The sequence below is a fragment of the Corvus kubaryi genome, unplaced genomic scaffold, assembly GCF_017639235.1.
Source record: "Corvus kubaryi isolate FWS band 111438036 unplaced genomic scaffold, C.kubaryi_AGA036_p1.0 66, whole genome shotgun sequence".
Classification (NCBI taxonomy): domain Eukaryota; kingdom Metazoa; phylum Chordata; class Aves; order Passeriformes; family Corvidae; genus Corvus; species Corvus kubaryi.
Genome location: NW_024582054.1, coordinates 5,920,206 through 5,947,347, shown reverse-complemented (window position 1 = coordinate 5,947,347; position 27,142 = coordinate 5,920,206). Strand labels below are relative to the sequence as shown.

Below are 27,142 nucleotides of genomic sequence, written 5' to 3'. Positions count from 1 at the left end.
ACGCTCTCAGGCGCGGTGGGGTGACACCGACCCCGGTACCCGCCGCCGCGGGACGGGGGGCGACGGGGACATGAAGCAGCACGGCAAACTCACTGGTTTTCTCTCCTTTTGCCTAAGGTCCCCATGCCGGTTCCAGCCGCGGCTCCGCCGGCCGGCCGGCTCTGCCAGCAGCGCAGGGAGAGGGGCCCGCGGCGGAGGAGGCCGGGTGGAGCGGCGCGGCCCCGCGCATCGCCTCCTCCTTCCCGCCTCACCGCTCTCCCGCTCCCGTCTCGGGAGGAGTCTGAAACCGATTCAAGTAGGGCAGCGACGGCGGCGGCGGCCGCCACCCGTGACGAGCGCTGGCGAAGATCTTATCGGCAGGAGGAAGTACTCAGCTGGGGCTGCTCTTCTCTGAAGCCGCCGGCTTTACCAGGTACCCACACGCGCTCCCGACTCTCACCGCCCGGCTCTAAAGCTGCCGCAACTTTTTTCCACGGTACCTCCTCGGCCCGGCAGGGCAGGTCCTGCCCTCCCCTCCTCTCTCCTCTCCTCCCCTCTCCGCCCCTCCGAGCAAGCTCCTTCCCCACGGCGGGCCGAGGTGCCGGGGCTCACGCGTGGCTGAGGCGCGCCAGCGGAGCTCGCCCGGCCGCGGCTGCAGCGTGGGGCGAGCGGCCGGCACGGCCCCTCCGCACCCAGCCCGGCGGGGCCTGGCGGGGCCCGGCTGACGGGGCGGTCCCGGGTCATTCTCCCCGTGGGACACGCGGCTGGCTCACCAAGTGAGCCTCTGTGCGATGCTGAGGTGGAGGCACAAAACTGAGATGCCCACGTTGACGATTGCCATTTTAAAGGCTTAACCTTACAGTGTCCCTCTAGTTTAATTGAAGAGCAAGGAAAGAGGCCCCAGTGTTTTTCATGGTTCTTGTATCACGATTAGGAGTTTCTGAGAGCTCTTCCAACTCGATGTTGTCAACTTTTCCACTTCTGAGAAGAAATGGCCAGGCAAGAAATCTGAAGGGGAAAAGTTACCCTGTATCTTGTAACTGCCCAAATAGTCTTTTGTTGAGAAATACACTCAACGGAGCAGTGCAAAAGTACAGGGTCCCAGAGATGCTGCATTATCAAGATCTTGTTTTAGAGCTCAGTTTATGTTTTTAAACATTACTTAGTCATCATAATGCCAATGTGCCTGACACCAAGATTCACACGGATTTCATAAACTGATTCTTTAAGACTAACTGACAAGGTTCAGGTATTCAAAGTAATTTTCTGCCAACAACCAGGGCACATTTCTCTTCAGGTTTCCAAAATGATCAATTTTGCTCACTGGCTTTTCTCAGGCAGTGATAAAAGCATTATCACAACAGGGACTGGGGCAACCTGACTTTTGCTTCCAGGTAAAAGGAAACACCCTACATATTCCTGGCAATCACATTCAGTAGGTGACATTCTTTTTAGTGAGTTGTAAGCTCATTCCTAGCATAGAGCTTGAAGGTCACTGTCGTTTAAGAAACACAAATACAGTAATATATATCCAAGATCACGTATCTTGTGCTCTGTGGCAGCCGTGTTGTTAAGCCAATCTCCTGACTGAATTGTACTTCAGAGAACTACATCCCAGCCATCTTGCCTTTTTCTTTAACACTTTTTCCTTGAGAAGTTCACATGCATGCATGCATACACAAATAAATGGAGGTTTGAAAGAACAAGTGCTTTCCAGCTTTGTGGCCTGAAGGTAATCCATAAGTAAATCTTACAGTACACAATCTCATACAAATATTCAGTTGTAAATTACATGCCCAGACAGCAGTCTGACATATTGATCTTTGAATGTGACATTCTCCAGTTGAAATGATCTCCTAGTGTAAAGTAGATTCATGCTTGGTTTGTGTTCTCAGAGGATCAGAGGTTTGCTCTGTGGAAAGGCAAGACATTTCTTCTATTCTCAGAGCTTCAATCAGTAGTTAATTGCTTTAAAGTATAACTTATGATCCAAAGGAGCCACACGAACAGTTGCAAGATGACAATGGCTAGGATGGACCATAGTGCTCCCAAGGGAACATGACCAGCTAGGCATTTTTGTACACTTGTGTTCAGATTCCTGAAAGATTTTGCAACAATAGTAACTTATAAATTGGATTTTACCATTAGAACCAAGTGAAAGAACCAACTTACTGCCTCAGGTCAAGCTGGATCTTTGGAGTTCAGCTGTACTTCAAGATACAAGTTTTTCCCTCCAAGTTACTGCAAGTCCACAAACATGGCTTGGCCTTGAATCAGAGTAAAAATAGTTTTCTTAAAGTTATGCTTTCAAATCTTATTTTAAGCTCATTCAATTTGCTATTTTTTCTGGGTCCATACCTGCTCCTTACAATGGGTCAACTAGTAGAGCATGTACTACCAAACAGTGGGTTGAACACAAAAATTAATCCAAGCAAAAAAATAAACTCACATAACCTAAATAAAAATTGTACCTGTTCTGCCATACAGTACTAATTATTTAATTCATTTCACCACCCACTCACATTAGCTCAACTGCTGCCACAACCAAACAGTGGCAAGAGAGCAAGACCACACATTTTTCCAGTAGCGTTCACTTAGATCTGTTTAACATAGATCATTGTAAAAGCACAGCCTCATTCTGAAAGCTTTTCTGTGTCCTTGTGGTGGGGGATCATGAATGAGGAGGTTCCTTGGCACTGACAGAGCATCTGATATGTGGCAGGGTGAGTCGACAACATTAGAGAGGCAAGCCAGGTAATATAGTATATGAAGCAATTCCAGAAAAGGAGAAAAGCTTGCTAACATAATTGGGAAGAAGAATAGCAAATAGAAACCTAAGAAGAGTCACTGTATGAAAAGTCAACACCTTTGCAAAATCTTACGCAAACGAGGTAGTAATCAGAGTCATTGGATTTAACAAATTGTCCTCAGTGAGAGCCTGCTAGCAATTGCACATGTAAAACTTCATCTGAAGTTTTTCTGTCCCATATTGTCAGCCCTATTTAAGGTATCATCTAAATGTACTTCTCTGTTATAATTGAAGTTTGTAGCCCTTAAAACTCTTAAAACAGTTTGTTGGTGTGTTGACTTCTGTTAGAGCTAGTGGAGAGGTTCTTGTGTCTCTTCCAAGCCTGGGTCATCCCTTTTGATCAGGATGATCCAGGCTTTGGGTACATTCACCAATTTATCAGACATTTTCATTTTTAGAGAGTAGCAGAGTTTGTGAAGGTTTTGGTCTGATAACCCCATTGAGGTTATCAGACCTCGAGTAATTCTCTCGCTACTCTATACTTGCATTTCTTCTGTAAGGGTTGCTTCAGTTAAACATTAGCATCCACCAGTCAGCCTTTAGTTAAACAAGGTGAAAGAGAGCCACGACTAGAATTCATGAAAGCAGAAAAGGATAAGCTTAGAAAAACTGCCAGGACCTAGAGTAGAACATTGGATACTTGGACTTGCTGGATTTTGATTTTGCCATAGCATTTTTTGGGTTACTTGCCAGCCATGGATTCACCACCATTCTCAGTGAACACTCAGGCTGATTGTTACAGCTACGGTGAGTAAGTTTGTCCACTTCAAATGCCAAAGGTCTGTGGGATAGATTGAATGAGTCCAGTCCTAGTAATGACCCATGTAAGTGTAAACATGCTGCCGCTTTATGGAATATCTGTGGGTTTTAGTCTTGGAAATTATAGGCAAGACATAGCTTGTGGGTAAAGGCAGTAACTTTTATCAGACCAACTGGCACAGTTAAAAAGCTACAAGATTTTGAGTAGACTTAAGGGTTTCTGTAGAGAATCTCAGAATCACACAATGTCTGAGTTTGGAAGGGACCTCAGGTCCAGCCTTCTGCTCAAAGCATGGCCAGCTGTGGGATGAAGCCTGGTTGCTCAGGGCTTTATTTAGCTGGATCTTGAAAGCCTCCAAGTCTGAAGGCTGCACAGCTTCTCTGACCAACCTGTTAGAATATCTGACTGATCTCATGGTTAAAAAAAACCCTTGAAAATTAAAAAAAAAAATCTAATTACTGTCTTTGCTTGTTTTGCTTTATTTGTTGTCTCTCATATTCCTGCTGTGCACTGCTGTGAAAAACCTGGCTCCCTCTCAATAGTATTCTCAGAAGTAGTCAATCTGCTCTTGCATCTCTCCTGAAGGCCATCTCTTCTCCAAGCTGAAAAGGCCCAGTTCCTTCAGCCTGTCCTCTCAGGACAAGTGCTCTGGCCTCCAACAATCTCAGTAGCCCTCTGGTGAAGGCAGTCCAGTTTCTCAATGTCGTTCTTGCGCTGGGGCACCCATAACTGGATCCATCTAGAGGTGGTGTAATCACTTCTCTCTGTGTGCTGGCTCTGTGCCTGTGAGCACAGCCTGGGGTGCTGTTGGCCCTCTCTGCTGTCAGGGCACACTGCTGGCTCGTGTGCAGCCTCTGCCTGCTTCCACCTCCTTTCCAGCGGTTCTGCTTCCCTGCTCACCAGTACCCAGCCTATATTGGTTGCAAAGGTCTCTTCCTTCCTAGGTGCAGAACTGTGCATTTGTCCTTGATCAGTCCATTTCTCCAGCCTGTCTAGGTCTCTCTGGGTGGCTGCCCTGGCCTCGAGTGTATTGAATTGTCATCCCAATTTGATGCTGCCTGCATCAGCTTGAGGGGAGAGCACTGCACCAGCTCCCCCAGCACTGCTGGTAACTGTTAAACTGGACAGGTCACAGCATAGACCCCTGTGCAACTCACTGCTGGTCTCCAGTTACAGTACAACATCTACCCCACGAGCCTGACCATTCAAACTGCTCTTCACCAGGTGTGTATCTAGCTGCCCATCCATCCAGACCTCCCAAACAGAATGCAGTAGCATTATAGGAAATCATGTTGAAAGCTAAAATTTACTAAACTTTAAAAACCACAACATCTGGAAATCTGTGTACTTTTTCCTATATTATACTACCTGGTCTAATAAAAGGAATTATCTATACCTAAAAATCTTGTCTTGACTGTGTCTTTAAGCCACTGCAGTTATGACAGTGTAACCATGCAGAGAGGTCCCTTGAAGATTTGTGAACTTCAAAATTCATGTCTCATGTCTGTGGGTGTCAATATTGCCTTTGACCATAAAACAAGATATGATTTCCTTCATGAATTTCAAAAGCAGCACACAGTGGGGCAATATGCAGTGAAAGGTCATGATATAGCAAACTGAAATCTGTATTCCGCATCAATGAAACCAAAATCACATTTAATTCTGATATCAGGGAAAGACAAGTTTTTTATTTAGTATAACTGAGTACAACAGTGTTGTTATCATAACTTTTATTTCCCTCCAGTAGTCCATAGCAAGGTAGCTTTCTTTCCTTTTTGGTCTTTCAGAATTAACATATTTGATCAGTTTTTATTCGCTTGCTTACGTGTACATACAGTTTACCAACTGATTTTGATAAGAATAGCACAAAACACCTTATTTCTTAAAACGTGTGTGTATAAAGTATGGATAGACAAGGTGAAAAACAGCTGGTACCCTTGAAATAACTATCTAGAAACTCAAGATACAGAAAGGAAAAGCATAACAATACTGCTAAGAATGCTTCTTTTTGGTTCACCATCTGATTTAAAAGAACAAAATAGCTACTTAAACAGGATGTAGATAACATCATCCCAAACTCCCTTTGTAAACATTTTCCAAGGAGACAGTGATTAGCTACTTCCTTTACAGGATATCTCTTGGTCAGCAGCAAGAGGCCAGACATCACTCTCTAGAAATATACTAAGTGTATTGTTTAAATATTTTAAAATTGGTTTCACAGTTAAATTGCTGTGGATATAACAGTCCCTTTGAAAGGATAACAGGATGAAAGTTGGTCTCACAGAAGTGTTGGGGTTTGGTTTTTTTAATGTGATGTTTACTTATTTTTTTTCTAAAATTACATTGCTCCTTCAAGATGGAAGGAAATGCAGACATGATTTCCATGTGCTTTGTTTCTGGCAGAGCTGCTTCAAATTTCCAAACTGAGTGGACAAAATTTAATTTTGCTGCTGCAGTGTTCAAGGTCAGAGATAATAATTTTGCCCTTGTTATTTGCAGTGACACAGTCAGTGGCAGGGATTGTGTGAACAAGTAGGAGTGACAGCTCCTGCTGAATGTGGGGTGAGAAGAAATGAGGAGTAGTCATAGGGGTTTCACAGAATGTGGGTGTGGTAAGTGGTGTTTCTCTACCCTTTCTGATCTCATCTGCAGGGCAGGAACCTTTTCCAAGGGGAGTTCACCCTGAAATGCAAGGTTGTGCTGATTTGAACTGATCACTGAATTGAAGGCTGCAAATATAAGTGGACATGATATGCCACATAGACAAGCCCCATTCTTCTATATTGAGGGACTGTCCTGCTCCATTGCTTTAAGGGAAAGGTTCTTTGCTCTTCTCATGAGGTTTTGCTTGCTGTTCTTTCTGCTTCTCTGATATGCTCATTATGTGAGTCATATGGAGAAGAAAGGTAGAGGATAGGGAAAGAAGAGCATCTTCCTTCAAACCCATTCCAGCAACTCATCGAGCCCATGGTTCTGGAGCATCAGAAGGAAGCAGAACCAGGCTAAGAAAGTGTGGCTACAGATGATAGTGGCTGCCAAGGGCTGCCTCTCTTCTGCTGTTATTGGTACAAGAATGAACTGACCGTTATTTAAAAGGAAAAAAATAGTCTTTGTGTGGGCTGCAAAAGGTAAATTTACCAGCCATGTGTGTGAATGAAGGGAAAGATTAAGCTCTCTCTGACTCCATTTTTCTCTCATGTGCTCTTTTGTTCTCAGTTAGTCTGTCTATGTATGGCTAGACCTGAAGGCTCTTTGTTCCACTTGTCCAGGAGGAAGGGTGGTAGACTGAGTAATTTAATTGATTCCTTTTCAGCTGAAGAGGAGTGATATTTCATCATATATTTGCAGCTAATTAGAAAAAATCCTGGTTTTTTTTCAAAGCTTTTTACAAAATTTTTTACACATCACAGTACTTTGTTGAACTTCTACTTTGTCCCTGAAGAATATCATCAGGATACGTTGGTCAGTCTCTATAGGCCTTACGGTTATGATGGGTGAATGGTGAACATACCTTGAGGAGGGAGCAAAACTGTTCTCAGACCCTTTGAAGGAGAATACTTAACACTCCTCTGCTGATACCATGAGACTTAGAGGAAGGGAATGTAAAACCCGCTCCTCAGTTCCTTAGATTTAATAGATACCTTGAAATAAATGCTGTTAGAAACACAATCAGGAAAATTGATGCAATAAAGAAAATTTTAAGTCAGCAGAGAGCAAGTGGACATTGGTGGTCCATTGTAGCTAGATGCAAAATGAATAGAGGGCAATGTCAATTACTTAGACCTAAAATTATGTAAATTTTCCTGAACTCCTAAGATCCTTTCCTTTCCCCAGTTTTATATCTCCTTACCTTTTCAACTTTAAAGCAATGTGTATTGTTTCCTGTTTTAAGGACCACTCAGAATAGCAATTTTGTCAAGTATTACTGTCACTTTTCTGGATTAGAAGCCCTATCTATAGCTGGCTTCAGTTTTAATCAGGGAGAGTAGCTGTAGCAGTACTGAACAAAATGTAATGGTTAATATATACCACTGTCAATGTTCAGTAGCATATAATAATAGAATCATGAGTGTCAGAACATTATGAGTGAGACCATCTCTCTTAGGGGTCCTAGTACCTGAGCCCTTGAATTTAAAAACATTACAAAACCAGACTGTTAACTTCCTTTCCCTTTGAAGGGAATCTGTCTTCAGAACAAATTCCGTAACCTCAAATTAAAGGAAGTGCCTCCTTTCAACGAAGACCTCTTCCACACCTCAAATGATGTTTTATGATATAATCTATCAGAAAGAATGACCAGTAACTATGTTCATTTGCTCTCAGCTCAGAATGCAGTCTGTGGTCAATCTGAGTAACTAGGTTTTGGATTCTGTTCCGTGGCCAAGCCCCTAAAATGGCTCGTAGCTGTTAGTCAACTCAGTGTTTCATGGTTAAGGTCACAAAAGAAAGCTGTGGAAGAGCAAAATGCTGATTTTAAATGTAAGAAGCTGATGATAGATCTTAACTAAGTCAGACTTCCTCTTTAAAATATTTCATCATAATCCAATAAACATGTCTTAAGCATTCTGTTGACTTACGCTTCCATCTTTCCTTGATTACATCACTTTTTCACATTGCAGTTGTATTGCTACTGTTTGAAAGTACCATCCTTTTTAAATGTGTAATCGCAGTGATTGCACAATTAGCTGTAGTTATTACTATAGCAACAAGAATAAAAATGTTCCCTAGTCCATCCCATGTAAAAAGGTCTTAGCTTCTCTCACTGCATTTTATTCTTATGGTAAATGAATGTGAATGACACAATGGAAATTGTGTGCCTTGGTTTGGTTGAAGTCTGCTCACATTGGTGAGGCAGGGGGAACTGAATTATACTGGAACACTTGTTTTAAAAGGGGAAATAAAATTTCTGACTTGCTCAGGAGTACTCAAATGAAATATATGTACCTGCTCTCCAGCTTCCATCACACCCTCTTGGCAGGGTATCTCACCAGCAGGACAGGGAGCAGTGCTTGTAAAGAAGCAAGGAAGTTCTAACATGAGACACATGCTCAAACGGCATATTCTAGTGCTAGAACTTGAATCATTGCCTTCCTTGAGCCCCAAGCAAGGCCTTGTCTATGCTGATATTTTTGGTTAGATCTTGCCTCATTATGACATCTGAGATCACTAAGATAAATATTCTCCGTCATGAACATAGCTTCATCCCTGTTTTCATCTCTGTTTCCTCCTTCTTCCTTTAAGTACAGCAGTGGAGCTTTCTGCTGCCACCAGCTCTACTCTCTGAAGGAAAATTTGGAAATCTGGTACCATCCATCCATGAGCATTATTCTAGTTCATTATTTTATTATGAATAAGACTGTATTTGGCTTTCTTCCTTTAAGCCTCAGTTCCTAATTTTGCATTGTTTTATGAGGTTTCATTTTGTTGTTGGGTTTTTAATTAATTAATTTCTTAATACAGAGGAAACCTCTAAAACATGACTGAAGAAGGTGCATGGTTCTGTTAACATCAAAACTAAAGTAGTATGATTTCTATCACATGAATTTCATGTTATCAGGCTACAGCCTGGCACCTACAACTGTCCCCCTGTTTTCACAACATTTGTATTACATTACCTTTGAGACCAAGACTTTTGAATTACGTTATCTGTGAGACCAATACTTTGTGTCCAACTTGCTACAGTTTGCCAACGCATTCAAAAGCTGCTACCAGGACATGTGTGCAGCTACCCACACACACCCACCGTGATTGCACGAGTTTCATTTCCTTAGCAAACCAGACTGAAAACAAGATACAAAACCAGAGAACTCAAAACTGTTTCTCCTAATCCAATACAATATCCACATTCTAGCAAGTGAAAAAAAAAAAAAATGGAGTATTTCCTTTCCCCTGTAAGTCCTACATGTAAAAACAGCTTCGTTCACTGCTTATCGGGCTTAAATGCAGGAAATCCTTCGTTTGCTATTTGTGAGTTGGGTAATTTTGGTCAAATTCTCTTCTCCCTCAACTCATTTCCCCTTTTGCCTGTTTAGAAACAGTATGGTCAAGGAGGAACAAGCACTTTGTCCATGTCTTGACAGTGCTTAGCATGCTGATGCCCGTGAAACACTCCAAAAACCAATTAATACAGCAACATTCCTTTTGTTCATTATTGTATAATTAATCAAAACAGAAACAGTATCTGAGGACTTCAGTCACCAAAACACCAAAAACCAGAGCTGTTCACAGTTAACTTTTTGAAATATTCCTACAGATTAGAGGGGATTTGTTTATTGACTGGCCAAATTTAAGCTGGTACCACTTTTTCTGGATCATTTAAATGAAAAAAAAATTAAATAAGCTTCTTCTTATGAAGAATTAATCTAAATTACTAGTTTCTTCTGCTCTTAAGCACCCTTCCTAAGGATTCTTTTCTTAAGCAATCATTTATTTGACTATTTAAAAATTGCAAGGATCCTTGGAAGGAAGTACTTTTTTTTTTTGTCTAATTTGAGATAAAAACTGCATTTAGAAATTCTGTCTGGTTGCTGGTGGTGCAAGGGCTGGTAACTGAAGTAGAATTTTTTAAGTTCAGAAGAACTATATAAGCCTATCTTACTCAGTACCTTACTGTAAGCAGATCAAGGGATGGGTTCTATGATAAAGTAGTGAGGGTACCCCACACCCTACACCCAGTTATGTCAGAAAAAGGGACAGGTTTTCATTCACACTGCTTCTCTGACATGCTGTTTACTTCTGCTTTTCTTTCAGCACAGACTAAAACTATGGATTTGTGCCTTAGGTTTAACATCCATAAATAAGGGTTCTGAACTATTAAGAAACCGTTCTTGGTTTCACCATAATTGATGTAGTCTCATTTTGCATGAAAAATGTGCACTGTGCTTTGGACTAATACAGCAGTGATCCCACAAAGCTGTGCAAGTTATGAGGGACAGTCAGTGAAACTTTATCTTAGTTTGGATTAGATGTCCATCATTTTCAGTTCATGTTAAACCAGCAACAAGTTTTATATTGACAGAGCCACCTTCTTCCTCCAATTACTTTAAGGTCTCTTTCTTCCATACAGGGTTTACAAAGGTCTATTTCTCTTTCATGCACTATTTTAGGAACTTCCAATGTTCAAAAACTTCTGATAATTTTTCCTATCTGATTGATAGCTAATCAAAATTTGTTTCTGATTCATAATCGGAATTAAGGAAAAAAGCTTTGACTGCGAGATACGACTAGCATACACCACATGAATTAACAGCCAATTACTAAACAATTCTTCTAAGCCAGCATTAACTGATGCTGCATGCAAATCAGCACGAAAGAGAGTAGCAACAAATACGGTTAAACTGAGGATTAAGGCCTGGAATAATGAGAAGCAAATAGGTTGTATGTGCTAGGAATGTGAGAACTGGCATTCTAGAATGCATCAATGCTCTTTCCTTTCAACCTCAAATCTTGTATTTTCATCATAAGTACTTGAAGGTTTTATTATAGGCTATTTTGTACTTAGACTGCTGCTTAGGAAAGAATCCCAAGAAGCTGGAGTCCAACCTTGTGATGAATGCAACAGTACTATCATGAAACTTTTGATCTCCTAAATGGAAAAAAAAATCACTTTGGGGCTTAATTCTATTTCCACTTTTTTTTTCTTTTCAAGTGTTTTGTGACCTTCGAAGCAGCACATTGTGCGAATTTTGTGCACTAACTACAGAAGAGTTTGTTCTTAAAAAATGGATAATGCCTCTATACCAAAGAGCTGAAGTACCAGGCAACTGGTGTCAGGAAAGGCATATAAAATACCCCACACAGATGTTTTCTGTCACTTAGATACATGACACTTATACCCACAAATCTGAACATGAAGCAGAGAAGACTCTTTCTCAGGTCTTGGGCAGGATAGGAGAGATATGATGTATGTTTTTAGGACAAATCCTTACACCTGAGATAAGTGAAGCTGATGTGTCAAAATCTTCAGATGATAAATATGGGAAAGAACCTGAAAACACAGAAAGTATTACTTAACATTCTTTTGAAAAAAAAAAGCACAGATATTTATCCTTTCTTATCAGCAAGTTTATGAACAAGTGTAATTTACCAAGCTTTGCACATTTATAAAATCTAGCTCATAGCTTACTGATTCTGCCATTTATTAAACATTCATCATTAGACTTACTTTGTAACTAAAAATGACTCCTCCACTTGTATGTAGAATTTCAATAACATCGTGGTTGCTAGGGTACATGTGATCACTCTGACATATAAAGTATCTGTTAGAAATGGATTTTTTAAGTATATAATGATCAAATCTGTAGAATTTTTATTCAAGAAGTATTTCTGGCAGTAGTTAATTATGCAAAACAGCATGACATTTTATGCCTTTAAATAAATATTTAGTAGTGTTGCACACGATGTCGAACAGACACATGACTTTTTTTTTCCATTTCAGTAAACAACTTTTTATTTCTTCCATATACATGTGAAACAGTAGTTTCCTGGGTGATTTTCCTTGGCTTGTATTTTTCCCCCACTGTCCAACTCTGTCAACATTGTTGCTTGTCTCTAATTGGTATTTTTATTTGTTTCAAGCTCCTCCTAGCTTTTTCTGAGGACCAGTGAAAAAAATCACCTCAATATGCATATGGATTTTGATACGTGCTTCTATGTCTTCATCTCAGAGCTACAGGCTTGTTTATGCACATGGCACTGAGTTTGTTCCTGCATTAACTGCTTCCTGGCAGAGACTGGGGAGATTTCCTGGTGCTGTCACTCCTCCGTTAGTCCAGCCTTCTCCAGAATTTATGCTCATGACAACATCTGAGCTGTGGGACCAGAGCTATCTTGGCCACACTACTATTTAATTTTAATTTGTGTCCTGAAAAACCTGTGGTAAAAGAACACCAAATCTGCAAAGTTATGGGGTTGGTATATGAGACCACCAGAATTCATGTTTTCTCAAAACCAGAGGTTGGTTAAATGAATTATCTTTTTCAGTTCTGTTGCAAAATCAAAACAATCAGAAAGTACATTCATTTTATGTCAATGCAAAATACTTTTTTTTTTTTTAGCCAAAGTATATTTTCTTAGTTTGGATTCACAAAAAATACCTCATTGTGATTTTATTCATTTATTCCATGTAGCATTGGAAACATTTGGTCTTTTCAATTTTTTTTAAGTTTAGTTCCAGCTTGATTTTTCAAAATGAAACTTCAAAAAATATTTCATTATTTATGAAACAAAATATTTTGCCCTAATAATAGCAAAAAAAGAGATTTTAATTCTTCTGCCTCTTAGCGTTTTCAGATTCAACTCATGTTAGTACAGTAGAAAAAGATATTTTTAATTAATAACCCCCCCCTAGATTTATATAAATGCTTATTTTGGTCTGTAGGTAAACATGCATCAATAGACAGTGTGTACCTTAATAAGAACATATTATTTCTGCAGGACTCCTTCATGATGACTGTACCTTCAGTGCACATGATAATCAGTGCTCACTAATTACTGAGGGCACAATATTGTGAGGGGGGAAAGTGGCATTGAAATGGAAAGTGCTGTTACGTGGTGTTATTACTGGAGCTCTTAGAGGGTCGGTCTTCAAACAATACTTGTTTTGTCATTTCATTAAAAAGCTTAGGGAGTGTGATAATGGAGCTTGCTGACAGCAAACACATCTCTCACTAACACAGAAGGTGGCTGCAATGTCTAGGAAGACCTGCGTGACTGTAAGAACTGGAATCATATACAAGGGACAAAATGAATTCGTATCAAGTACAAGTATTCTTCAGGACTACTGAGAGTTTGTTAATTTGTGAGCTTACTGACTGGAAACAGCTGTGGTGGGGACACAGTGTTTGATCACAGAATGATTTATGAGTCACTGGTGTGATATGGCTGTGGGAGGGTCAGGTGTACCAGGTGACGATGGCTGCAGTAGTGTTGGAAAGCAGCTGTGTTATTTGATGGGCAGGAGCTATCTCATCTACAATAGCTCTAGGCATCCAAGGTCAAGAAAGATGATTTCAGAATGAAAAAAATGTTTCAAAAGGACGTGTTCCATTTCTCTGCTCTAGTCCAATCTATCATAAAATTCTTGTTCATTTAGCTGAATATATGACATTTCATTGTAAAAGAAAAACGTTAGCAGGAAAACAGAAACTTTCCATGATTCAGATTAGGCATTAGAAGTTTCTGCCAAAATGGTCAGTAAAATCTGGAGATGAATGGGTTATGGCTTTTCCTGCTGTGGGCAAGCAGTGCAATAATCCTGAAGATCAGTTTGGAACATTTAGGAAAATAATTAGATTATGTGGTAGGCTGCAATTGCAGGTTAGATTTAGCAACCCATAGCATAAATTAGGCCTGATAGTTGCATGGTCCTACAAGGAGTTTGCTATTTTCTGCAGTATACTGCTCCAAGAGTTATTTACAGTTTATTGCAGTCTGCACTGAATACAGAAATTAGCTTCCATTTTACAATTTCTGATGTTATGAATTAATTTTAGTAAAAGTTGAAAGAAAACCTGTTTATGTTGTGATAAGAAAAACCAAAGTGCTAAGAATAAAATGCAGTTAAATAATGTTGTATGTCCCATGTAAGAGATCTATAATCTTGTTTTCCAAATATTTAGAAATTTATATTAAAATAATATTTATCACTAACTTCTGCTGAGGAAACTCAGCTCTGCTACAAGTCAGATCATAGGTGCCTTATTTTTTCTGTGTCTTGAATGATACATAGATTGCAGAACTGTATGGCAGAGGCAATTTAATATAAAATCCTCCATTTGTTCTATAACATTAGTTTAAGCTGTAACAAAAAACTGTATTTCTTTTCACCCGATTTGTCCCTATCAAGTAGAGATGTTTTTGCAAGCAACGTTTTATCTCAAGGTGACTGTTTAGGGTTGAAACTGAATTGATGCTGAGATACAAGTTGGGCGAAGGACTTAATTACCTGACACGGTTGAATCAGTGTAATTTGATTGCTGCTCTAATCAGTCACTGTAATTGTCTGCCTGAGCCTCAGTTAGAGGATAAGCCCACACAAGCTCTATTTCCACTCCACAGGGCTTCAGCAGTAATGCCAGTGTAAGGCACTGTTGTCTTTGCCATGCCTGGACATTCATTATTCTGGTGCTGTTTTCCACGTCCCCTGCCTCATAAGTGACCGTGGGACTGCGCTGTGAACGACATCAGACAGCTGATATGCCTTGTTTGTGGATATTTTCTTTCTTTTTAACATAAATCATTCAAGCCCTCCAGTTCACAGAATGACTCACACTGTTGCTCTGGCTTAACCTAGCAGGGAGACATGCACCACCCTGAGTCCACGAGGAATGAACTTGAATAATTTCCTCATACAGCAATGACTCATAGAATATGTCTGTGTTGGACACTAGATGACTGACCATTGCTTGGGGAGACAAAACAGTTTAACTGTGAAATGCAGTTTGGTAAAAGTGGCTGTAATCATTACAAAATTACCAGATGAAACAAGTTTTAATCAGGGCAAGAAAATCCACACCATCATCTTGGTGAATTTAACAAAGTCTGCAAAAATTGATTATAGGTTGATCCTATTATTTAATCTTTTCAGTCTACACAAGTCTAGGACATAATTTAATGCAGTCCATATGTTTTAGCTCAATTTTACTCTCAGAGATGGTTCTGTCTTGGTAGCTGAAATTTACAGAAATACCCAGCTAGTAGTAAACAGCACCATGAAGAATTTCAGAGCAAATGGTTGTCATTTGCTAGTTAAAAACAAGAAAAAAATAATTTCTTATTATGGAAAATCATAAGGATTATAACACTTACAAAATGCTAACCCTATAAGCATTGCACTTACCATCCTATTAAAAAAAAAAAAAAAAGGCAGGAATATTGTTTTTAAGGTGTGGTTTTAGTCTGCCTTTACGTGCTCTGCTTTGACTTTGACATTGCATGCATAAGCGCTTCTAAAACTGTGATCCGGTAGGTGCTTTTAGAATGGGCTTCTGAGAAATCTTTGTGCCTGACAGGTATTTGATTTTGTAAAATCTGACAAAACAAGAGCATTAACCTCATCACCAGATACCAGTTTCTTCTTCAACTTTCTTTCTCAGTCATGTGCAAGTAGTTTCTGTTTAGTCAGAACTCCTGAACAGTCAGACCTGAACTTTTCTCACACTGTAAGGTGCTGCAGGTTGCACATGTGCATTTGAGAAGTTTATTGAAGTCTTGGATTTGAGCTGAAATTCGTACGTTCATGCACTTCATGTTACGTTACTCTACCCAACTCCCCTGCCGTATGCTTTAACCAAAGGGGTCATTTTTTGATACTATTCCTTTCAAAGAGAAGGTAAAAATTGGCCATTTTAGCAGATGAACTAATTCAAGTAAAAACATACCTTTCTTTTTGCGTATGCTTCTTTTAGGTATGAAAGGCAAGTGAAAATTTACATTTCTTCAACAGACAGACTCTACCTTTCTGTTTGTATGCCATGTAACACCTGACAAATCAGACTAGATATCTTTAAAGTAAATTCTACAATTGAGAATTATATTCAACTCATGGAAAAAATTAGTTGAGGGAGAGAAAGGAGTAAATTTCTGTGTAGAAAAGACAAAACTGCATGTTGTTGAAAAAGTTGCCAGGACTTGCTGACCAAATGCAAAATTTATCCTATTAGAAATATTTCTTTGGCTTCATTTTTCTTCTTTCTCTTCCATGCTCTCACTCTTCTCTCAGAGTAGTAATTTATTTGCTATCTCTTAAGAATTTAACTCTGTACCTTGTAACCTCCATGATTCACTGATTAAACTTAGCCATATAAGTAACACTTGTAATTTAAAAATTCAGTTAAAAAATCAGCCTTAACTTCTAGCAAATTGTCTAGAGTCATCATCTGCATTCTGATTACCACACCACTGTATACATAAGCATTCAGATGAAAGACCAGGGCTGTGGACCATAACCAATTAGATACATCTCTTGCTGAGTGCATACAATAATACACAGGCCCAAATATTATTTTCCTACAGGCTGCCAAAAACTAAGATGAGAACAGACTAGATTATGTATCCTCCTATTTATATCTACTTTCACCCTCAAGAGAAGAATGGAATGTATATGTTTGTAACAGAAAAAAAGCACTTTTAGTGAGAGCCTAAGTTGCCTCGCATTCAGTATTTAATTACATATTCAGGAGACAATCTCCACTACACTTGGAAGAAGCAATTTTCAGAGATTATTACAGATAAGTACATAAAGTTTCAGGTGTTATCAGCAGTTTTTCTGAGATTTGTAATTCTTTATTAAAGAAGAATCTATGTCACTCAGCATTGACCCAAAGAAAAAATACCTATCCTTAGGCTCTGAGGAGATCTTAAATAGATGTTCCCTTTACATCCTGAATATGTATTGGAACTAAAATGAAAAGAGAGAAAAAGAACAAAAAGTGCTGTAAAGAAACAACAAAGGCCATTAGACAAAGAGCTTTTAAAAAGAAGACTAGCATATGGAAAATAATCAGGCACTGCTATATAGATAAGAATAATTTTGAAAGTAATAGAACATTCAAAAATGTGTAAAACTTGCCTGTGAGGTGTCTTCTCTTTAGTTAAAAGCTATTTTTAAAAGGTTTACCAAAGGAAAACCTCTCTGAATTTATTATTTTCAATGGAAAAATAACACTTACTTTTCATATATTGCACAAACGGGTAATGTCTGGTTGTTGCTGGCTGAAAAAATATATACAGATAAAAAGAGATCAGTAGCGATTTTAATACATCTGAATAAAACCACCAGAAACTCTGTGTGGCTTTGAAAGCAAGAGAACATTTTAATTAAATTGAAACATTGGTTGGCAAAAGAATGGCACTTAGATGTATCTCTTTAATGAGTTAATTTTACATTTAATAACTTAGACCATTTACCACTGAGATTGATGATTTTTTTCTTAAAGTAGTTGTTAAACAACATTTTTCTCCATTTAACCTTGTTAAATCTTCAAATAGATACTCTTGTATTTCTCCTTGATGCTAAAAATGGCTTCCCTGACAACATAGCATTTAGTTAATTTTTAAGTATTGAAAGTTTAAAGTGGCCTAAAATGCAGTGTCATTCTGAACCTAAATCCAAACTGCTACAAATCGTAATGCTGTCTGAAATCTGGACTCATTTTGTGATGCACATCCTTCCTTTTAGGAATGCTTTCTCTAGTAAGTGAGCAGGAATACAACTTCATCCAGTCATCCAGCATTGCAGTATAGTAAGGATGCTGCAAAGCACAAACAGCACAAACAACATCTAATTTTAATTTCAAATTAAAGGGCCCATTAGGCTCTTCCTTGCTGTAGGCTCTTTGGAAAATTCAGTTACAAGGCATGCAGTGCTTTATATATAGCATACCACAGCTTGGGTTTGGTCTAGCTCTTAATCTCCTATACTACCAGCTTGATGTGTTACAAGTAGGCTAATGTATAGCTACAATAAATTGCATTAGTCATTGAGGAATAAATTAAAATACTAGACTTGGGAAGTGTGTAATCCAGAGTAAGTACGATTGTAAATCCAGACATTATTAACTCAAATGTTAGTAGATACATTATCAATTAACTGCTAGCAAAAAGAGGTTTTTAAATTGAGGCTGTTTTTTGAAGGTATTTCCAGACATTACCACATCTAAATTTTGTACCTTTTTTTCATTATCAACATTTGAGAATATATGAATCTGTAAATAAAAATTTAATAAACCATGCCAAAGCATGCAGAAATAAATATAAGAGCAAGTTCCTAGTTTATGTTTTTCAGTTCTGATTTTTGTTTTGAATTGCTGTTTTAAGGCTGCTCAGAATATTTGCCAGGGAACCAACTACTCATATTTTACTGAAAGAAACAAGTTCTTTACAAAAATAACCTGAATGCAGGTCATACTGGAGACCATATGCACCTCATTGGATTGATTAGAATTGGTATTTTCCAAGTACCTGGCCTGAACAAAGGAAATAATCTCATTTGTTTCTTAAAAATTTGCATGTTTTTGGTCCAGGTGGCATGTGATTGGTGAGATGAAAGACTGTTTTGTTCTTCCCAAGACTTGTCCAAATCACTGAATAGAATAAATATCATGTCCTTTTGGTAGATCTTCATCTCATCTTCACTTTGATGAGAAAGCATGGAACAAATTTGGACAAACAGCATGGGAACCAGAAGCCCCAACTGTCTTGCTGTGCCACATAGAGCAAACCCAGCAAAATCGTGCTTGACTTGGAAGAAAACACTAGAAATCAGAAAAGTATATCAGTACTAGTAGTCACAAGATTAGATGGTTATCAGTTAGGAATGAGAAATCCATCCAGGAGTCAGAGAGACTTGGTGCTTTTTTTTGCTTGCTTTTTTTTCTCTGAAAACAGGTTTAGGTTGGGGTTTTTTTGGGGGAAACCAACTATGCGAATTATGAAAATTTTTCATTTATATTTCAAGAGAAATTTCTGTTTATATTGTCTTATGCCAAGTTTATGGTACATCTCCCTGGAGCAATACGCCAGCACTTTGTTTTCAGAACTTGGCTAATTGAAAACTTCCGAAGCTTTTGCACAGGAGGAGTGACACACACACAGCAGAAGGATCCCTTGGCTAGAACAGGGATTGCACTGTGTTGACACAAACTGATTCACTTCCAACTCAAAAAACAGGTGAGTTTTCATGTTCATTAAGAGTTTGCAGGACAAGACCTCTTGTATTGTGAACTTCTCAGATATTGCCTGAAATGAACACATTTCTGAGAGTGGGCTCTTACACTTTCACAGTGCTGTGTGGCATTGTACTGTGGGAGCCCAGAGTGCAGAGAATATTTCTCTGCCTGTTTTGAAGGCTTTTACCCCCTTGAACAACACTGTTTTTGACCTCCGTCCTTGGAAAATACTGCCTACGCTTATAGAACTAGAAACTACACTGGTGTAAACTAGGTGATAGAATACTACTTAAGATTGTCACAGGGTGAAAAATTTAGAGGTTTTGGGTTTGTTACTGTAGTAAATAGATAAAAGCAAAAAACATCAAAATGGAGGATTGTTGTTGTTCTGCAAACCTTCTTCTTCTACTACTACTCCATATTCTGCAGTAAAAGTAGTTTGGGATGATTGGACAAAGAATTCCGCAGTTCCTGGCTGTGTTACTAAATAATTGGCAGAAAAGTAAAAATAATGTATGTTTTTAATAACCATTGGTTAATTTACCTTTAAAAGGCTGTGTAACCTTGATAATTCAGCTTTCTCCTGCATTCCCTGCTTTGTGCTATGTCTGGATCATGCTAGTGACTCTGTTTCTCTGATAAGACTTAACAAACAACTATCAAGAAGCAGTGAAGGCTGAGTCCCGTTTGTCTCTTGAACTCCTGGCAAGGACTTTCCAAGATCTCTCCCATCAGGAGAGGCTTAATTACGGCACAATCAGTGTCATTGTACAATATGGGATATTATAAAGTAATAGAATATGTACACAGATGTTTACAAGTTTATCATCTTCTACCCTACTAGCCCTCAGATTGTGAAAATACTGGGAGGAACTCACAGCTAGCTTAGGTACACACACTCGTGCAGCAGTTTTGAGCATACAGACAGACATGATGACTTTGTTTCCTCTCAAAGGAAGTGTTCATGTCTTGTATATAATTAGCTCCACTATGAAGAAGACCTTAGAAGAAAAAGACTTGGTTCTCTTGTTAGACTTGTGGTTCGCTGGGGGGATGGGGTTGGTAGTGAGGTAGAAGAGTGGATTTTGCACTTAGTCATAAGCAGTGCTGGGAACAACTAAAACCATTAGTATAGACTGGCTCTGTGTGGGATTCCATTACCAGCAGAGAAGGAGATATTCACAAACAGAGAGTGGTTTCAGAGAAATGTCACAGGGTGGAAATTCCATTCCTTTCCAAGCTCTGAACCTAGAAGCTCATTTTCCATTAGGGAAAAAGAAAGAAGAAAAATAAATTTCCATGCACCCCCTGTGCATCAAATAACACAACTAGACAGAGATGGGAATTACATTCCTGACAATGAGTGAATTTTTTTTTCCTTATGTGATATTTTATAATATCTGTCAAGAACTTTGGCATTAAATTCTACTGAAGAGGCACATAGGCAAGTTCAGAATAAACACCTATTTTTGAGGAAATTAATTGTTTCTTAAGGAAATCAATTGAGTTAGTATCTAGATAATCTGAAAAACAAGTTATACATAAAATTAGGTATCTCACTTCCCTGTCTTTTGTTGTTATCTCTGTGGTTTTACCTCATGCAATTTTAATGTTTGTTCCTTCTCTTCTTGTTGTATAAAGTACAGCATAATCGGAAGGACCCATTTGACTAAAGTGTATCTGACAATTCTTGATATATCTGATTTTTCAGCAAGTAATATATAGCAAAACAAAAACCTTCTTCATCTTACATTTTCAGTGGCAGTTAGCTAAAAATAGAGACAAGCAGCTATTCAGGTGCCAAGCTGTTTTTAATAGGATGCTATTTCTTAGGAAAGAGGGCTTAAAAATCTCTTTTAATTAAAGAAGGAGGAAAGAATACTAATAAACTAGAGCACTTGCCCTGTAACAGTAATATGCATTAGGTGCTTTATTTGCATTATATGACTATATAAAAAACTGGTAACTGTAAGAGTATACACAGAAACTCCACCTCAAAAATATATAAAACTGCATCTTCACTCCCTCACAAATACACATGTAATGATACCAATACAAAGATACATGCACAAAAAAAATGGTGCTTATTATAACACTATATAGGTTTAATTGACTTGATAAAGAGTAATTGGAGCCATACTGAAAATTACTAACTTCTCCTAAAGTTATGGAAAGTGTTTGAAATGCTCTGCCTTCCCATCATAAGACCCGCAGGGCAGAGGCTGTCCTCATTTATGTCTTTTCAGATTTTATTTAGGAAATTGAAACAGAATTATTTCCACTCTCAGTTTTTGGCCTCCAATTTGGAAGACTTAGTGCTCTACAGTCAATGGCAGAAGGAAGGCAGTTCTGTGGGGCTATTCAAAACATCTGTGTCAAAAGTCAAACTGCTGCCCTATTTTATGTGCTCTGAATCACCTTACAGAAGATTCCTATATGTCCTCATTAATACATATAACTTAGGAAGCCTGCTCACCTGTGTAGAAACTTAATGTTACTGCATATAAATTGGTCAGTACTATGAACATTTCTTTCTGCAAAACTGGGAACTTATAGGTATGCACATCACAGTCATGAAATAATAAATGCCACTGAATCATTTTTACTCTGCTGTGTTTATTTGCAATTGAACCTTGTCTTGTACATTCTCTTTCTGCTGTCCTCCATATTTATGTTTATATGACTGAGAACATATACACGTTACCTTCTTTCTCCTTTGAAAATCTGACATGACATTAATGATTTACTTTTCCACATAAACCCTTCTCTGTCCTACCCCCACCTGAATAAAGAAGCAGAATTTGGAAACATTGTATTAGAAATTACTTTTTGAGTCCCTCAGTCTAGCTTCCTTTTATAGGCAACCATTAAATCTCTTTTGTAAAGTAATAAGGTGCCATCCTAAAGCCAGTGAGGTTATTTACCCCATTACTGCTATTGTAAGGTTATTTTGGAACCTGAGTTTCCTGATGGTTGGAAATTTTCTTCTAATTTACACTCTAAATGTGTTCATAGCACATACATCTACTTGTGTCTTGACTATCATTAGTCTTAATCTAAACAATATCTTACTTCCTCTCTGAAGGATTTCTCTAACTAATGTCTTTCTAGTCAATTGAATTTGTTCTTTGTCTTTTTACACAAGCCTATTTTTTCAGTTTAGTATTTTTAGTTTCTTGTAATACATGCTCTTTATTCCTTTTGTTCTAGGAGTTCTTTGGATTGTCCTGTCATCAAAGTATAAATAATTGCCAGCGGTAGCAAGATTCAAAGGATAAGAAGGGGAGCTAGGCTTCTTTACTCAGTCTAAAAAAAATACAACAAAATACTTACACCAAACTTTCTGTCAACCCTCAGTTTTTTAGAAGGACGGATTTCACAAGTGGTACATGCAATTTTTTTGATATTTTGAACTTTTAGAAGAGAGGCTGCTATACAAAAGATATATGAGAAATTTACTTGTTATAGTGAAGCCTCCATGATGAGAAAACCTTGCAATAGATCCTAATGACAATATTAATTTATCTCTGGTTGTTGTACAGTGTGCAGATTTTGCATCTCTTGACAGAGAACTTCATCTAAGAGTAATATTTTTCTAGGCCAATAAGGACTATGTTGCAGTTCTGCTTCTACCTGGTTCATATGCACCAACTTGCTTGACTTTAGTGATGGGAGATGTCTAAACCTGGTGCACATGAACAACCACATTAGTTCCATAGCAAAAGATGTATAGGTATCAAAAGTTGTGTTATAATTTGTATAAAATTATGATTGTACGATATTGAAGTCTACCGAGATTCATCAAGATTTTATGAGTTCTGCTCAGAACAGGTTAAATTTAAATACTTAGATTTGTGTATGTATAAAAATGTACATTTATGTAAATAAAGACATTTAGACATTATTTTAATTTTGTCTTTCAGCACTTGGAACACTACAAAGCCAGAAAGATTTTAATGGATTTAATGGAATAATGTTAATAAAACACTGATATTTTGGTTGTTGCTAAGTTGTACTTACCCTAAGTCAAGGACTTCTCATTCTGCTCTGCACTGCTGTGGCCTCACTTTGATTATGAGCCTAATTAATTAGGCTCATAATCAATAAGAATAAGGAAATAGAAAGAGTCACTATAATAATGGATGAGAAATGTTTTCACATCCACAGATGGGAGTTTTGAAAATCTTTAAACAGGTGAAATCAGAGCATTTAAAACCTTAAATCTACAATTGGACTTTGTTTTTAGAAGTAGCAGTCACTGTGGATATTGCAATTTTGTCTGCACTTGATTGAAAAATCCAGGTCTCTGGGGTGCTTATTGGTGGCTACATCAGTTATTTTTGGTTCTGACTGTTTCTGTGCATCAGGTCCCACATATTTTGAGATAATTGGTCAAAATGGCATTTAAATTCAAACAGCTGCTATGGCCCTTCTTTTAACCATTAAATACTATTCCAGCCAACTTTATGGTATCCATTTAACTTAAGGGCACAGGTCTCAGTAGCAGAAGTTAAACTGTAACAGTCTGACTGTGCTGACACAGGAGCCTGCAAGGAATGTGTCCCTGTGGGCAAGAAGGGCAATGGGATCCTGAGCTGCATTAGGAAGGGCATGGCCAGCAGGTCGAGGAAGGTGATCCTGTCCCTCTACTCAGCCCTGGAGTGCTGTGTCCAGTTCTGGGCTTATCAGCAACAGAGAGACATGGAGCTCCTGGAGCAGGTCCAGTGAAGGGCAGCAAAGTGATTAAGGGATTGGAACAGGTCACTTATGAGGAAAGGTTGAGGGAGCTGGGCCTGTTTATCCTGGAAAAGACTGAGAGGGGGTGTTATCCATATATACAAGTATCTGAAGAGTGAATGTCAAGAGGATGGAACCAGGCTCTTCTGGATTTTGCCAAGTAATAGGACGAGAGGCACAGGAAGTTCCACCTGAACATGAGGAAAACTTCTTTATTGTGCAGGTAACCAAGCACTGGAACAGATTGCCCTGAGAGTTGTGGAGTCTCCCTCACTGGAGATTTTCAACACCTACCTGGATACAATCCTGAATAACCTGCTCTACTGGATGCTGCTTGAGCAGGGAGGTTGGACTACATGATCTCCAGCGGTCCCTTCCAACCTCAATCATTCTGTGATTAGAAGATTCTGTGATAGCTGATGGTGAGATCATTTCTTGCACCTGAAGCCCTGTACCTCCTTTTCTTCTCTCCTGTGTGCACCTTGTCTTTGTACCCCATTCCTCAGCTGGCCATGTAAAGCTGATAGAGCTACTCTGTCCCATGCAGAAGCCATGTCCCTCCAGAATGGGACTGTATTTCAGAGGTGCAGGAAGTGCAGATGGATGGGAAGTCAGGACCAGCAAGCCATGGGAGATCATTCTGCTTGGCTTCCTGTGCTCAAGCCCTTCACATACAGACAGGTTTCAAGCACATAGTGGGGAGGAGAGGAAAGCAACTTGACTGAGTCCCTTATGGGCCTAGCATGATGCAGAATTCCTGGGGATTGGATTTGGAGTCCTTTTATGTGGACAGTTAGGACGTCTGGGTTTAAGGACATTCTATCATATGTCACACAGGCCTAGAAGCACTGCATACAGTATTGCCTAAATACTTTTAGAAACTAACATAACAAAGTCATTTTCTGAGCATGTATTTTTAAGGTTTTAAAGTCTAAAATATTTTCATTAATTAATTTTAATTGTGGGAAAATTTGAGTTTAAATTGGACATTAAATATAAGTAGAAAACTAGGAGTCACCATCAACGGAAAATGAATTAAAAAATAAATATCAATTCATATATTTTAGTTTAAAAAAAAACCAAACCACACAAAATCAACCTGTTAAGGACCACAAGTTACCTGTTGTTTTCTTCATGTTGTTCTTCTCAGAGTCGGTCATGCAAGAGACATTATCCTGGCATCATGGGTTTGAATTTCATAACTGACTTGAAGAGAGTGGGAAGGATTTTAATTTTTCAAAAAAACAGCAGGTGGAAAGTGACTTGGTAAAGATGAGAGCTGACTGAAAAAAAAAAAAAAAGCAGCTGCCTACTCTTTACCCAAATGCCTGCTCTTTGGAGCAGCTGAAACTGAACATTTTGACAGTAAAGGATGCAGCTTGTTTTCCTTCATGCTCTATCATCTCACCCAGCAGTATTAACAGCATACGTCAACCAGACTGTCTTCAACAAAGAACATGCTAAACATGTACAAGCTGTTCTGCATCAGATAGGCTGCAATGCACTAACTGCTAAGAGTCGAGGACCTCTCCAAATGTACCTTTTGTTTTGCAATTAGCTTATGGTTTCTCAAGCAGGAAGTCAGCTTCAGGGGTGGTGGCTTTTCTGCAGCTAAGATAATCAACATAGGAATTGTCTGATCTTTGCAGGTTTTTAAACAGATATTTTTGTGCAGAGTCAATGGATAGAGTTAAGTGTGTCTGGCACTATATGAAAATTTCTCACAAAGCTATAAATAAATGGATGTGGAAACTACTAAAACGATAATTTCTTCACATTCCAACGTTGTTGCGTTTTTTCAATCTGTGTATTTTAATTCTGTATTGAGTATTTGTATATTTATGAATGATTGAAACCAAAGAGGAAATAGTATGCTTATGCAGTAATATGCTAACTTTTTTTCCTCTTGCCCTGGTTTCAGCTGGGACAGAGCTCATGTTCTTCTCAGCAGCTGATGCAGTGCAGTGCTTTGGATTCAGTAGGAGAATAATGTTAATAAAACACTGATATTTTGGTTGTTGCTAAGTTGTACTTACCCTAAGTCAAGGACTTCTCGCTCTGCTCTGCACTGCTGTGGCCTCACTTTGAGTTCTATGTGCAGTTTTGGTCACCACAATATAAGAAAGACATTAAGCTATTAGAGACCATCCAAGGGAGGTCAACAAAGATGGTGCAGGGCCTTAAGGGACAGCTATATGGCTGAGGTCACTTGGCTTGTTCAGCCTGGAGAGGATCCCTGAGAGGAGACCTCATAACAGTCTGCAACTTCCTCGTGAGGGGAAGAGGAGGGGCAGGCACTGATCTCTTCTCTGTGGTAACCAGTGACAGGACCTGAGGGAATGGTATGAAGCTGTGTCAGGGAGAGTTTAGGTTGGATATTAGGGAAAGGTTCTGCACCCAGAGGGTGTTTGGGCACTGGAACAGGCTCCCCAGGGCAGTGGTCACAGCACCAGCCTGACAGAGCTCAAGAAGCATTTGGACAATGCTCTCAGGCACATGGTGTGACACTTGGGAATGGTGCTGTGCAGGGCCAGGAGTTGGATGTGATGTTCCCTGTGGGTCCCTTCCAACTCATCATATTCTGTGATTCTTGACTTTTCAGTGTCTCATCCTCTGCCAGTGAGGAGGCACACAAAAGATGGCAGGGAGCGTAGCTGAGACAGCTGACCAAACTGGCCAAAGAGATATTCCATACCATAAAAAGCTATGCCAAATATATAAGCTGGGGGGAGTTACCTGGAAGGGGGCTGATTGTGCTTCAGGAATGGGCTGAGCATTGGTCAACATGTGGTGAGAAATTGTATTCTCTGCACTCGTCTTTCTTGTGATTTCTCTCTCTCTCTCTCATTTACTTTTATTATTACTATTATTATTATTATTCCTTTGTTTCAGTTATTAAACTGTTCTTATCTCAACCCATGAGTTCTATTTCCTTTTCTTTCCTGATTCTCCTCCCCATCCCATCAGTGGGTGGAAGGGGAAGCGAGCAAGTGGCTGTGTGGTACTTTGTTGCCAGCTGGGGCTAAACCATGAACATGAACTCGGGAAGTTTGGTTGTTTGAAGATTACACAATGTAGGTTATTTAAATAAGTATCTGACTGGTAAAAGAAAAATTCCTACAGCAGTCCTACAGCTGTGACACTGGAGCTGCTGGATGCCAGTCTTCCATTCCTGGCAAAATTTCTTCC

General features: G+C 39.0%; 1 protein-coding gene and 1 long non-coding RNA gene across 4 annotated transcripts in view; one reads left to right on the top strand and one right to left on the bottom strand.

Moving 5' to 3' along the window:
* Positions 1-499, bottom strand: part of RASGRP1 (RAS guanyl releasing protein 1) — a 39,347-nt gene extending 38,848 nt beyond the window's left edge. For 2 of the 3 annotated variants that reach the window (XM_042046969.1, XM_042046968.1), the window contains exon 1: positions 94-498. Coding sequence is in view for 1 of the 3 variants with exons in the window: in XM_042046967.1 (XP_041902901.1) it covers positions 94-125 (32 nt within the window). In the remaining 2 variants the exon portion in view is untranslated. Of the gene's footprint in view, positions 1-93 lie in introns of all 3 variants that reach the window. The other variant, XM_042046967.1, reaches the window with a different exon arrangement.
* On the top strand, positions 336-25,717 carry LOC121673574. The gene is made up of 2 exons (XR_006019243.1): positions 336-412; positions 22,427-25,717. It is a non-coding gene; the product is annotated as an uncharacterized LOC121673574 (long non-coding RNA).
* Positions 25,718-27,142: the final 1,425 nt, after the last annotated feature.